Source organism: Tympanuchus pallidicinctus, unplaced genomic scaffold (assembly GCF_026119805.1).
Source record: "Tympanuchus pallidicinctus isolate F22 unplaced genomic scaffold, pur_lepc_1.0 scaffold35, whole genome shotgun sequence".
In the NCBI taxonomy this organism is placed as follows: Eukaryota; Metazoa; Chordata; class Aves; order Galliformes; family Phasianidae; genus Tympanuchus; species Tympanuchus pallidicinctus.
In genome coordinates, this window is record NW_026294753.1 from 2,214,178 (window position 1) to 2,228,046 (window position 13,869).

General features: G+C 61.3%; 1 protein-coding gene across 1 annotated transcript; it reads right to left on the bottom strand.

Moving 5' to 3' along the window:
• Positions 1–663: 663 nt before the first annotated feature.
• On the bottom strand, positions 664–7,637 carry E2F2 (E2F transcription factor 2). The gene is made up of 6 exons (XM_052699148.1): positions 7,361–7,637; positions 3,583–3,670; positions 3,066–3,285; positions 2,822–2,980; positions 2,419–2,533; positions 664–2,158 (listed from the first exon to the last, which is right to left on the bottom strand). The coding sequence occupies exons 1-6, from the start codon at positions 7,604–7,606 to the stop codon at positions 1,688–1,690; spliced, it is 1,299 nt and encodes a 432-aa protein (XP_052555108.1). The 5' UTR covers positions 7,607–7,637; the 3' UTR covers positions 664–1,687.
• Between the last annotated feature and the right edge of the window lie 6,232 nt (positions 7,638–13,869).

Sequence of the window (13,869 nt, forward strand, 5' to 3'; positions counted from 1 at the left end):
TGGACCCCGAGCACAGCATCCCTATCCTGGGGTGGCCCCGCCACCTCCCGGCCGCTACGGGGACTGCCCAGCATCGGCAGCTGCGGGGATACGGGGACGGGGCTGTGGGCACAACGCTCGGTGCCGCTCACCCAGCTCACCTCCTCTTCTTCCTCTTCGTCCTCTGGATGAGCAATGCAATCCCAGTGCGGCTCCAGATACCAGCAGGCACCACTGGATATCAACCACTGGACATCACTGCATGTCACCAGGCACTGAGTATCGCTGCACATCCTGGTTACACCAGACATCACTGGGTACCACTTAACATCATTGGGTATCACTGGGTATCATCAGGCACTGAGCATCACTGGGTACCACTCCACATCTTTGGGTGTCATCAGACGTTGAATATCACTGGACACCACAGGGTGCCACCAGACATCACTGGACATCCCTGGGTATCATCAGACATTGAGAATCACTGGACATCACTGGGTACCACTCCACATCATAGGGTACCACAGGGTACTAGCAGACACAGAGTATTTCTGGACATCACTGGGTACCACTGGACATAACGGGTTACCACCAGACATCAACAGACATCACTGGGTCCCACCCAGCATCACTGGGTACCAGCAGACCTCGAACATCCAGAACACACCATGAACAACATGGTACTTTGCTGACAACTCATGAGTTTTATTTCATCTCCTTTCATCCCCTCCCAGGCAGAGAACACCACATGCCACACATTTCTCACCCACACCGCATCCCAACCAAACTGCAGCAGAGCAAACCCAAAAAGGACAACTTAAATACACTCAGAAACTGAATCCCGAACCCCCAACAGCACTGTGTCAGAGGTGGGTCCTGTATAAATACAGTGCAATAATTAACACACGTTTTTCCATGGGGAGGACATCCCTGGGTTGTATTCCTTTGTGCTGGTAGGGCCACGCTGACCCCACATCACCAGGATGGGGAGAATCCACACAGCCACACGCAGCCCGATGCCATCCAGGGGAAAACCTCTGCACAGCCCCAGCAATGCTAAAGCCTCTGCAGTGAGGGGAAAGTGATGCAGCTGTTGTGCCCCACGCTGCTCCTGATCCCCCCACAGGTACCAACTGCCACCTCTCTGCCCCATTAAGCCCCAGTCTCCATCCCCCCCAAGCACCATCACGGCACATGGATTTGCCCACGGCTCTGTTTTAAGAGGCTGCAGGCGAAGTGCCCCCACCCCCAAGTTGAGCATCCCCCTCTGGAAGGAAATCTGCCTCCACCTCAGCTCATTATTCCTTATTGACATTTCAGTGACAGCAGAGGGAGCATCTCTGTGCTCAGTGCCTCTCGACCGTCAGCTCCAACCCACACAGTTGGAGGTGCCCCACAGGGTTCCAAATGAGCATCCGCCACCCCAAAGCACCACTCTAACTGAGGAGCAACTGGAGTGCCCCCAAAACGTGACCCCCTCCCCACTCCCCAGCACAGCTCCTTCTGGCAGGGGCCCCATTACTGCTAGGTGGGTGCCCCCAACCCCGTACCCAAAGGCCTTTGGTACCCAAGCACCCAAAGGTCTGCCAGCAGCCCATGGAGCAGTTGGGGTGGAGACCCCCAGTTCCCCCCAGCAAAGCCACCCGGGGTACTGTGCCCCTTCCCCAGCTGTGGGGACAGGGATGGAGCAGTTGGGAACGGAGGAGGCTCAGTCCTTCAGCAGCTCACTCAGGTCATAGGCCTCAAAGAGGTCGCTGACTCCCTCGCCACCCTCCAGCCCCCAGAGGTATTCATCCTGCTCCAGGGGGGGTGAGAAGGGGATGAAGGGCATCGAGTCCAGGTAGGAAGGGGCGCAGGGCAGCTGGTCCTCTGTCTGCTGCAAGAGATGATGGGGGGAGTCCAGCAGCCCTGCGCCCACCTCCAGCAGTGAGTGGGGCTCTGCAGGGCTGGAGAGGGGAGGGGACGGGGATAAGGATGGGGCACGGTGGCCTTCGGGTGGCTGTGGGGATATGGGGGGCTCTGGGCTGTTCTGAAGGGAGGGCTGGGTGCTGCTGTCCCGCAGCACAGGGCTGGAGGGGACGTCGTGGTCCTTGGTAGGGCTGTCCTCCAGGATCTCCTCTGGGCACAGGTAGACCTCGATGGGACCATTGGTGCTCTTCAGGTGCAGCTGCAGGTTGTCCTGGGCGGGCAGAGCGAAGGCTCAACGGGTGCCCCAAGCCCACCCCACATCCCTAAACTATCACAGAACGTCCCCACTTGGAAAGGACTCACACAGATCACCAAGTCCATCCCCTGGCCCCACGCAGCACCACCCAACCCCAAAACCCACGGAGAAACCCCAGCACTGCTCAGGGCGACACAGCAGCACCCATGGGACCCGGGGTTGGGACAGTATGGCAGCATCCCAGCACCAACCCCATTTCCTGACCCCATGCACACCTCGCTGAGGTCAGGCACTTCCAGCTGCGTCTCCGGGGGGGCTTTCACAGCAATCACTGTCTGCTCCTGGAAGCTGCTGATGGCACGGAGGTCCTGGTAGGTGACGTACGCCAGCGTGGGACGAGGCATAGGAAAAAGCAAGGCCACGAGGAGGACAGCTCAGTTGGATGGGGCCCTGGGCAGCCTGGGCTGGTATGAAATGGGGAGCTTGGTGGCCCTGCGTGTGGCAGGGGGGGTGGGAGATTCGTGATCCTTGAGGTCCCTTCCAACCCTGGCCATTCCCCCACCCAAACATCGGCCTCAGTGACACACAGACACCCGCCCAGGGGAGCCAAAGGGATGGAGAGGAACTCGGAGGGGGTACCCAAGCCCTCCAGCCCCATCTCCCTCAGCAAAAGGATATCTCTGGTTGGCTCCATCATCCGTCAGCTGCCGCAGCCGCAGGCTGCACTCCTGCAGGACCTGGTCCAGAGCCTTTTCTGCTCTGCCCAGCTCAGCCACCTCCCCACGCAGCACCTGCTGCCTGGCTGCCACCGCCGCATCCTCGAAGATCCCCGTCCCCCTGCAAGCAGAGACGGTCCCCTGAGCACCTCACACCCCCTCCATCACCCCGTCATCCCTTCCCCCCGCTCCCCAGTGCTGCCTACATCCACTGGATGTGGTTCTTGGACTTCTTGCGGATGAGCTGGATGCCCTCCAGGACGTTGGTGATGTCGTAGATGCGGCGTTTCTGCACCTCCAGGAGCTCAGCGGCGCGGTTGAGGTCCAGCACTCCGTCGGGTGACTCGCTGAGCAGGAGGGTGAACTTCTTGGTGAGCAGCCCCAGCGAGGTGTCATAGCGTGTCTTCTCACCCGGGGACTTGGGGGCTGCAAGGAGAGGACCCCCCCCCCCACCAAAATGCTTCCTTAGCATAGGATGCTGGGACCATTAAACCCAGCGTAAGCCCTTGGCTGGTGGAGAAATACCCCCCCCACACACCCTGCCTGCCCCAGGAGCTCTGCGCCCATGCAGTGAACTGAAACTGCACACAGAGCTGCACAGAGCGCTGCTCCTGGGGGTCACCTCAGGCAGAGCTGGAGGGGGGACACAGTGCGGCACCGGGAAATGGGCATCGCCCCTCTACCCCACACCCCTCCCATTGCCCTCCAAAGCCCCAAACTTACTCCTGGGGCTGGGCACCTGTACCAGAGTCCTGCCCTTCCCCTTCGGTGTGTGCAGCTCAGGGCCCTCCAGGTCCAGTTTGCGCTTAGCCTGGAGAAAGAGAGAATATCCCGTGTGGGGACAGCCCCAGCCATCCCCCCCACCCCCAAAAGGGGCACTGCGTGGTGCCAGACCACAGGCTGAGAGATGCTCTCTTGCCTGCAAAACCACTTTTGGGGTTTTACTGGGAAGGGTTCCCACACTGACACCGCTGTGCTTGTGATGGGGTAGACTGAAGGGGAAATGGGGAGATCCCAGCCCCACAGTTGCTTCCTGCCCACTGTTCCAGCCCCAGAGCCCACATGGGGAAGCAGCAGGGATTTCCCCTCACCCCCAGCTGCTGGCACAGCTCTGTGGGGCTGAGCTGTGGGAATGGGGGATTCCCAGGATGGAACAGCAAGGCCGGATCCTTGCCCCCCTCATAACCCCACTGGGTCCCCAGGGCCGTTCATCCCCTTCCCTCAACCCACCATGGAGGTCATTGGAGAGGGGACACCTCACCAAGCAGCTCCTTGAAATGCCACCCCCAGCGTCATTTGTGGATGAGAGACCCCCAGAACTGGGGGAAGGGGGCACAGCAGAAAGACACAGAGAGAAGCTGGGGGTGTCAGTAACCACCCCCCACCCCACAATGGTACCCCCCCCCCCCACATCCCTAAACACAAGGGAGGCGATTCGTTGGGCAGGGGGGAGGAAAGGGAGGGGGGTCATTTATCCCAACAGCACAAAGCAGCCCCCCAGCATCACCCCTTCACCCTGTCATCCTCCCCCCCCCCCAAATACCTGCTCCCTGTCCCACAGGGCCCCCCCCAGCACGTCCCTCATGGCAGTGGGGTCCCGCAGCAGCTCGGCACAGCTCCTGCTCAGAGCTCACCCAGCATTGCAGGGAGGGGTTGGGCTGCTCGGCTCCATGCCCACCCGAGGGGGCCGGCGGGAGAACGCCGGGGGCTGTTTTCCAGCCCCCCCAGGGAGCCAGGTTGATCCCGAGCTCCTGTGGGAATGCACTCCCTCCCTCCCTCCTTCCGTCCTTCCCCCCAGCAGGTTTTCCCCAGCACCCCACCAAAGCTCTGCCCCCCAACGGTTAAAGCTGGGTGCATGGGAAACACCTGCCCCACATCAGACCTCAAACATCTGCCAGAGATTTTTGGGGGGGGGAGGGGTATGTCCTGGGCCATCCTACTCCTTACACTCCCAGATGGGGCCATCCGTGTGTCAGTGTCACCATCTCCCTAAGTAATGGGGAAACTGAGGCACAAAGCCACGCAAGGTTCCCCGCTCAAACAGCAAAGAGGGGCAACCTGGGGGGCTATGGGGTGGGGGGCAACGGGGACTTGCTGCTCCTCTTGTCTGCAAGGGACACGACCATGAAGGACAATGGACAAGGGGGTCCCTCCTGCATCCCAGCTGCTCCCTCCTGGCCGGGCAGGATTAAGCACACGACAGCTGAGCTGGGCACAGTGGGGAGGGGAGCGAGGGGGACAGGATGAAGCAAAGCAGCCAACAAAACCCTGCACCCCCCCCCCTGTGGGGCAGAATGCCTCCCCACACCACCCACTGCTGCCTGGGGAGGAGGAGGAGGGGGGGGGGGGGTATATTCTACACCCTGATGCTCGGGGTGGGAAAAGGAGCTCCATCCGGAGCCCGACGTGGGGGCGAGATGTCAGGGAGGGGGTCGGGCCCCCCGCCAGCTCCTCCTGCCAGAGCTGCACCCAGCGCCCAGCCCAACATCACAGCAACCCCCCCGGGGGCTGTGGGTGCTCCTCCTGCCCGTGCCGCGTTCCAACACCTCCTTCTTTCCCCGGGCTTGCCCGGGCCCTGCCCTGCACCGCCAACCCGGTGCCTCCTCCCCCCGGCCCAACCCAGCCCCACCGACCCCCGATGCTCCCGGGGGCGTGGGAACGTGGTGCTGGTGGGGCTTTGGGGGCTGCACCCCGGGGTCCTGGCACCGTGCTGGGTCACGGCCTTTCTGCACGTGCCAAGGGATGCAGTGCTGGGGTGACGGTGGGGTCACGCACCCCCCAGCTACAGGCGTATTTGGGGTCCCTTCTGAAAGCCCCGCGTCCCACACAGATCCGAGAGGGAAACGCCATTCCCAGGATCTCTCGGTGAGGTGGGGTCCCCCAGCTGCTCCCAGCACAAAGCCAGGCAACTCCCCACCCCCCCCAGCAAGGAAAGGGCCCCAGGGCTGCCTTCCCCCCCACCCCTATTTGCTCTTTGCACGGGCGGCACCGAAACCTCAATGGACTCTGAACCCCCTTTTCCCAGCACAGAGGGGGAGGGGAGGCCGGGACCCCCCTGCAGAGGAGAGCCACTCTCCCCTATAGAAACCCTATAGAGATCCCATATGGCAAATACTGCAGATGGGATTGGCAACAGCTTGAATGGCTCTGGAATAAATGCGTTCATGGGGGGAGATGCATTTACCCACCCCAGGGTCTCCAAATCAGACATCATGAGACACTGTCCTGGTCTCCCCTAGAAGGACATGGGGGTGGGACACCCCAGGGTGGGCTCCTACCCCAACCAGCTCAAGTGTCCCCATGGACATGGAAACAACCCCACAAGGAGGTGGGAGAGGCTGCAATGGCCCTATTGGGGAATGGGGTGGAAAAGCTCCTTTTCCAATTGCCCCAGCTCTGCACACAAAGGTTGCACCCAGGAGCACAGCCATGTCAGCCACTGCATCAGGCTCCCCAAATGTCACCCAAACCCCCATGCAAGGGACAGGAGCGCCCTGAGCATCTCCTGCCTATAGGGCATGGTGTGGGTGGTAGGACGTGACCCAAACCAAGCTCTGCAGTGGCACAAGGAAACAGGACTGAGCGCATTGCGCTTGGGGGTGTTTTTGAGGAGGGGGGCAGCACCGTGTGGCTCTCAACATCCCATGCTGTTTGCAAACAAAGGCAACCAAGCGCTGGGAGGGGACGGGCAGCCCCACAGCCGCCCCCCCCCCCCCCCCGGAATGGGGCCACGCACAGCACAGCGGGAAGAGAACCCCCCCCCCTCCCCCCCTTCGTCCCCAGCTGGCACCGAGCAGCAGCGGCCGCAGGAGGGGGGATGAATACCGACCCCAAGCCCTGCAAACCCGACGGCAGCAGCAGGGCCTGGGATGGCTCCAGGAGAACAGAGGAGCACAGAGAAGGCTGGACGAACGCCCGGGGACCGAAGGGATTAAATGCCAACCCCAGCTGCCAGCGGGGCCCCCGAGAGAACCCACCCCGATATGGGGCACAGGGCTGACAGCACAGCCCAGAGCTCGGGGACGTGGTGACACAGCTGTCACCAGCACCCCCCTCCCCACAAAGCCCTTATGCCTCCAGCCAGCTCAGCTCCCCCCTCTGAGCATTCACGGTCCCTCATCCCATTGGGGGGGGGGGGGGGTGACATCCCTTAGCACGTGGGGGGCTCGGAAGGGTCTGGGGGCGCAGCAAGAGAGAGAAAAGGGCAGATAAAGGCGCAAAGAGGAAGCCGGGACGGGACAGGACAGGACGGAGGGGGGGGAGGGGGGGAAGTTGAGCAACACCCGCACCATTTCGAGACCACTTCTGATTTCCAGCCGCTCCCACCCCCCACCCAGCACTGAGAGGGGACCCCCGGGGGGTGCACAACCCAAAGCACACCCCAGCTGGGGGAGCTGCACGGCTCGCCCTCCCCCCCCACGCTCCCTTTCATACACAGCCCCATAGACCCTTCCCAACACCCCTCTAAAGCTGCACGAGGGAACGAGGGGGGGCACCTTACCGGCAGCCGTCCCGCAGAGGCCGATCGGAGCGTCCTGAGTTGGGGGGGTCCCTGAGGGGTGGCGTAGGGCCGGTACGGGCGGTTGCAGCAGGCGTTGGGCATCGGGGGGCTGCCCAAAACCGCAGCCCCCCCAGGTTCCGCCGATCCCATCGCCGTTTTCTTCGGAGGGCGCTGATAGAGAGCGGGGGGCAGGACGGCCGTGCCCCCCCCCGCAGCGGGTGACAGCCCCCGGGGCAGCCGCAGCATGGCGAGGTGCGTGCCGAGAGCCCGGCCCCCGGGGTTGGGGGGGGGGACGACGGGGGGGACAAAGCACTGCTGGAGGGTTGGGCTGCTGGGGGTCACAAACTGCCCGGCTGCATTTTGGGGCTGGGGGGGGTAGGAGGGGGGGGGGGGGGGGAGAAGCCGGGCGCGGAAAAAGAGCAGCCGGAAAATCGAAAGGGAGAGAAGGCGGGGCGGGGGGGCCGGCGGCAGAACCGGACGGAAAAGGCGCGTTCTGCCCCCAAAATCGCCCGCGCTCGGCCCGGATGGGGCCGGCAGGGCCCGGAGCAACGGGAGCGGCCCGGGGGAGGCGCGGTTCGGTCCCCCCCCCCCTTCCCGCTCCCCCCCTTCCTTCTCCTTTTCCTTCGCTTTTTTTTTTTCTTTTTTTTTTTTTCCTTCCTCCCTTTAAGCGCCAAACGCCGTGCCGCGAAATTCGGATTTCCCGCGGAAAATGCCGCGAGCTGATTGGTTGCGGCTGCCGAAGCCCCGCCTCCCGGCAGCCCGCTGCTCCCGGCGGGGGAGGGCCTTAAAGGGGCCGCGCAGAGAGGGAGGGGCAGGGACACGTATGCAAATCAGGGGGCGGGACCTCATTAGCACCACTTGCTCGGGGTCCGCGGAAGGGATCGGGATCGGAACCGCGACTTTTTTTTCCTTCCTTTTAAGCCCCCCCCGAACTCCTACCCGCCCGTGAGTTCCTTCCCAGGGGCTGCGCACCTCCCGCCCGCCCCAAACGCAGCGCATGGACTGGGGGGAGCCGATGCTCTGTGCTGAACAGGAGCCTCAGGGAGGGACTCAGCGTCAGATCTGACCCCATTTTCCCAAATCTCAGTTGTTTCACCCAAAATTGACCTACAGTTTAATCCTGAGGCCGCTCAACATCTACATTCCTTCCATGGAATACGTTCTCCTCCTCATCCTTTTCTTCCTTCTCTTCTTCCTCCTTCCCCTCCTCGTCACTATCACCCTTTTCATCACTGCACCCCACTCCCATGCTGGGGAAGCCCAGCCTTTGGCTGGTATCGTTCACACCCACTGAAGATCTTTCTTGCAAATCAGCCACCTCCAAGCCCAACACGCGGACACGAGCACCTCCCAGCACCACGGCCCCTGCTACAGATGGGGGACCCAGCTTAGGGGGACACCCAACATCTTGTCCTGATCCTCCAACCTGGAGCAGACATTTGTCTACAGCAGCCCTGGGACTTTGGGGCAGCACACAAAGCCACCAAGCTGCCAGCACTGCAGGACACCGCGTCCCTCTGCCAGCAGCACGGCACGGCTTGGCAGCTCAGCTCACCCAGACCTCCACCGTCCCACCATGGGGAGGTGGCAACTGCTGCCAATTTCAGCCAAATCGGGGCCGTGTGGGGAGACGTCAGCCCTCGGGATGGGGATGGGGGGTGTGGAAAAGGCTGGGGCTGGCAGGCTGTGCCTCCACAGAGGAACCCCTCCAGTTCCTGCTCCATCTCACCTTCAGTTGTTCATTTAGGGAATGCATCATCATGGACAACAGCAAGGTGATAAATGTCGAGCCCATCCCTGCCATAAAGATGATGCAGAGAAGGATCAGCACAAGGAAGGACACCAGGAAGAAGTGGAAGATGTTCCAGCAGTGCTGTGGGGTGAGGAGGGGGCTGAGTGCCACCCCATGTGAGGGTCACCAAAGAAACACAGAATATCCCCGGTGGGATCCACAGGGATCGCTCAGTGCAGCTCCTGGATCCACACGCAGCACCATCCGAAATCTAAACCGTGTCTGAGTGAGGCTCTTCCCCCTCTGCCCTGGAGACGGCAGCAGAGGGCTGAGAACCGCTTCGGAACGGCGGGGGAGCGGAAAGGGACGGATGGACACAGGGATGGACAGACAAGGGATGGAAGGATGGAGAGATAGAAGGACACAGATATGGAAGGACAGAGGGATGAAAGGATGGAGGGACGGAGAAAGACAGGGAAGGAAGGACGGAGGGATAGAGGGACGGAAGGACAGAAGGATGCATGGATGGAGGGACAGAAGAAGAGAGGGACAGGACATAGAGATGGAAGGACAGGGGAACGGAGGGGAACACAAGAACAGTGGGATGGAAGGACAGAGAGATGGAAGGACAGAGGGGTGGAAGGACAGAGGGATGGAGGGACACCGGGATGTGGGGATGGAGGGACAGAAGGATGGAGAGACGGAGGGACATAGAGATGGAAGGACAGAGGGACACGAGGACAAAGGGATGCACTGATAGAGGGATGGAAGGACAAAGGGGCATAAAGATGCAGGACATGGAGATGGAAGGACAGAGGGATGGAGAGACATAGGGATGCAGGGACACGGGGATGGAAGGATAGAGCGATGAAGGGATGCAGAGGCACAGAGACACAATAACAGAGGGATGGAAGGAAGGAGGGATGGAAGGACTGAGGGAAACAATGATGTGGTGACACAGGGATGGAAGGAAAAGGGACACAGGAATGGAGGGAGACATAGAGGGAGGGGGGGACTAACGGACTCAGGGACTTGTAAATGCAGACACACGAGGAGGCAGTTGGAGAGGGGCAGGGACAGGGGGTGCACACATGGAGGGACATGGGGATGGTGGCTTCCACCCCAGGGCACCAACAGGGTCCCCAAGAGTGCAAACCAGAACACCTGGTGGGTTCTCCAGCAGCTGATATGCACAGCCTCCCTGCCCAGATGGGAACGTGGTGCTTACTGGGGCAATGCTACTCCCACAAATGGAGCTGTGGGGTTTTACAGCCCCAAAAGAGATGGGGAAAAGGTGAAGGTGAGGGAAAGAGTGGTGGGGGTCACCACCTCCATGGGCTTTGAGGTACTGATCAGGATCGTCCCCATGTCAATAGTGATGAGCACAGACATGATGAACTTGATGCTGGGGTGGTTGAGGAAACAGTCCAGGCTTATCTTGGAGATGTATTCCCAGTTGTCCCAGGGGTCCTGGAGGGGGGGACACGGCAGGAAGCCTGGGGATGTCCCCACATCCAATGGGCTGCAGACGTGGCCCCACCTCAACCCCATCGGCGGTGGCTGCAGTGAGGACAGGAGGAGGGGTGGGATTGGAAGAGGCAGAGCGGCAGCACGGAGGTGAAAGGGTTAATGTGGAGTCTCAAACTGGTCAGGCTCCAGTGTGGAGCCAGAGGGACGCTGGTGGAAAAGGACAGGAGACGTGGGACACGTGCCAGCACTCCTAGAGCCGCGCTGCTCCAGTGTCACCAGGAGCATTCCCAGCTATCCCAGCAGCATCCCTCCCCTGTCCCAGCCTGCTTCCTCAAGCTGCACATGGGGAAACTGAGGCACAGGGGAGCTCAGGGACACAAAGCCCTTTGTGGCCACCCCCAGCCCCACCTCGGGACCAACATGCCCCACATCCCCCCTCCTGATGCTCCCCATCCCCAGGTCCAACAGGGCCCTGGATGGTTCCCACCCCGAGGATGATGATGGAGGGGGGTCAGTTTGGGTTGCCCTGTGTGACCGAGAAGGCTTGAGCCCACCACAAAGCTCCATGTGCAATTAAACCCATTAATTAGCAGTAACGAACCTTCCTTTCTCTTTTCCAGCTTTTGCTTCCCTGTTACCTCTGCAAACGTTGAGGCTGCACGTGGGGTCCATTCGGTCTTGGGGTAAGGGGGCAGAGGGGAAAGAGCAGCTTTGGGGCAGAGCTGGAGCCCAAAATACAGCAGTGGCCACAAGTGCTGACTGGAGTGTAGCTGCCCCTGCTGGATGCACGTGTGCACACGCATGTATGTGCACACGCATGTTTGTGCACACGTATGTATGTGCACACGTATGTATGCATGTGTGCATGAATGCATGGGGCTGCACACATGGGGAGGGGTGCACAGGGAGGGGTGCACACTTGTGGGGTGTGTGAGCCCCTATTAAGGGTGTGCACACGCGTGTGCTGCTGGTGCTCCCATTCATGGGGTGTGCACACACACGTGCTGTCCTGCAGCCGCAGTGCATTTGTGCACGTATGTGCATGCACACGTGTGTGCCAGCACAGCACGCTGGTGGCTGCCGCATTTGCAAGGGGAAAAGCGCACGCAAGCACACATAAAAACACGACTGCATGAAGGCACACACACACACAGCCCCAACCCCCTCGTGCAAACCCACGCGCGTTGCACCCCGAGCCGCGCAGCCGTTCACGAGGCCACGCGTGTGCCGCTTCCCAGCTCTGCTGGGCTCGCTGGCTGCGGGCCGGGAGGCCTTGGCCGGGCCGGCAGAGGGAGGAGGAGGAGGGAAGTGCGGCTCAGACAGCGCGGCGCCAGCAAACACCTGCAAACAGCTCCGGGCACACAATGGCAAATACAGGTGGGGAACCGCCGGAGCGGCCCCGTCACGCCGCCGATTGCATCAGACTGCAGGCTGCCAGGAGCCGGCCCGGCCACGGCACCGCTCGGGGCCGCGTTCCCAGAACCCCCCCCTTACCTCCCCCCCCCATCCCCCCCTTTTTTTCATATATTTTCTTGCTCCGTTCCCATCCCCGAGATGAAAGCGGAGCGCATCGCAGCACCCGCGAGTTGATGGGGTTGGCCAGAAATGTGCTCCTCCGGTCCGTCCCAGCCCCCCGATTTGGGGAAAGAGAGGGGAGTTGGGGGAGGGGGGGGGGGGGGGGGGGCTATTTTTAGCATTTTATTTTAAAAAATTGGGGGAAAAAATAAAATCCTGTTGCTTTTCCATAGAAAGCACCGTGTGTGGCTGGGGACCCGGCACAGCGTCTGTCCCCACTACTTGGGGGGGGGGTGGGCTGTGATCTGGCCCCCATCCTTCACCGCTGTCCCTCTGTGTCCAGAGCTCAGAGCTGGACGGGGAGGGGGGGGTGTTTCTCTCCCACCCCACTAATTGCTGATTGCTCCTTGCCATTTTCCAGCTGCACGGTCAGAAATGAGGGCCTGCTGTGCCTCCAGCTACAGTGGCACAAGGGTGTCCCGAGCCCCCCCCCCCCCCCCTTCCCCCCCAACAACTCCAGTGCACCCAGAGCTCTGGGGCACACCAACACCTCTCAGGAGCTGTGTGTGTGACGCTCATCCCCATCCCACTGCCAGCATCCTTCTCCCACCCAGCCCAACCTTTCCAGCCCCAGTGCCACGAAAGGGGGGGGGAACACAGGGACATCCCCCCTCACCCCCACTCGGCTTTTCCTCCCAGCCCAAAGTGAGCAGGGATGTTTGGAGCCTATATTTAGCCGTCAGCACGAGGCCAGCCCAGTTCCCAGCAGCGGTTTTCAGTGGGACACCCGCAGCTCTGTGTCACCCCGTGTCACCCTGCATCACCCCACCCATAGCTGCCGCCGGCAAGATGCTGCTGGGGGACATTAAAGCTCGTGGGAAGAGCTCTGTGCCTCCCCCAAGCCCTGCGCCTTCCTCCTCCTCTTCCTCACTCCAGCTCACCTGGAGGCCACCAGCCACAAGGACACCCAGGTGCCACCAAGAGAATGCCAGCACTGTTCCCAGGAGCAGAGGATGACATTGCCATGGGGGGGAGGAGGGGAATATATTTGGGCAGCAGAGCCCGAGCCCTCCCCAGAGAGCAGGATTTAGGATTGAGCCCAGCTGTGCTGCAGCCGCCCCACAGCTGAGCCAGCCCCAGGCTTGGGTCACATCTGCTTGGGGGGGGGGGGGGGGGGGGGGAGGCTGGAGGGAATTAATCCAGGGAGTGGAGGCATTTCGGCTCCAAGCATCCCCCCATCACCTCCTGAGGGACCAGGACAGATGTGGGGCACCTCCAGCTTCCCCCCATGGAATAGCACAGCGCTGAGCAGCTTTAATCAGAAGCAGCTGCATCCCATGAGCATCCCTTCCTTTTGGGGGGGGGGAAGAATGTCACACAGCCCCCCCACCTCAGAGCAGCATCCCCAGAATACCTCAGCAGGGAGATGCAGCAGCACTGCTCAGAGTTGAGGCAAAAGACCCAAAAAAGCCCCCCCCCCCCCCCCCACTGCTCCTCAGGGCTCAGCAATGCTCAGGAGGGGTTAGGGGGGGGGGGGGGGGGGGGGGGGGAGGACCTCCACAGCTTCCATATCAGATAAGGAGAGCAGCACCCAAAATAGCTGGCAGACACCTCTGCTGGGAGACGGCAGCCGGGGGTTAATTCCTCCCATACCTGAGCTGACATTTCAAAGCTATTAAACAATTAATGAGATTCCTACCGTAACCCTAGAAGTTAGGATCCTGTGGCAGCGGGGTTTGGCCAAGGAGGGGATTGGGGGGTGGGGGGTAAAAGCACAGGCACTGAGACAAGG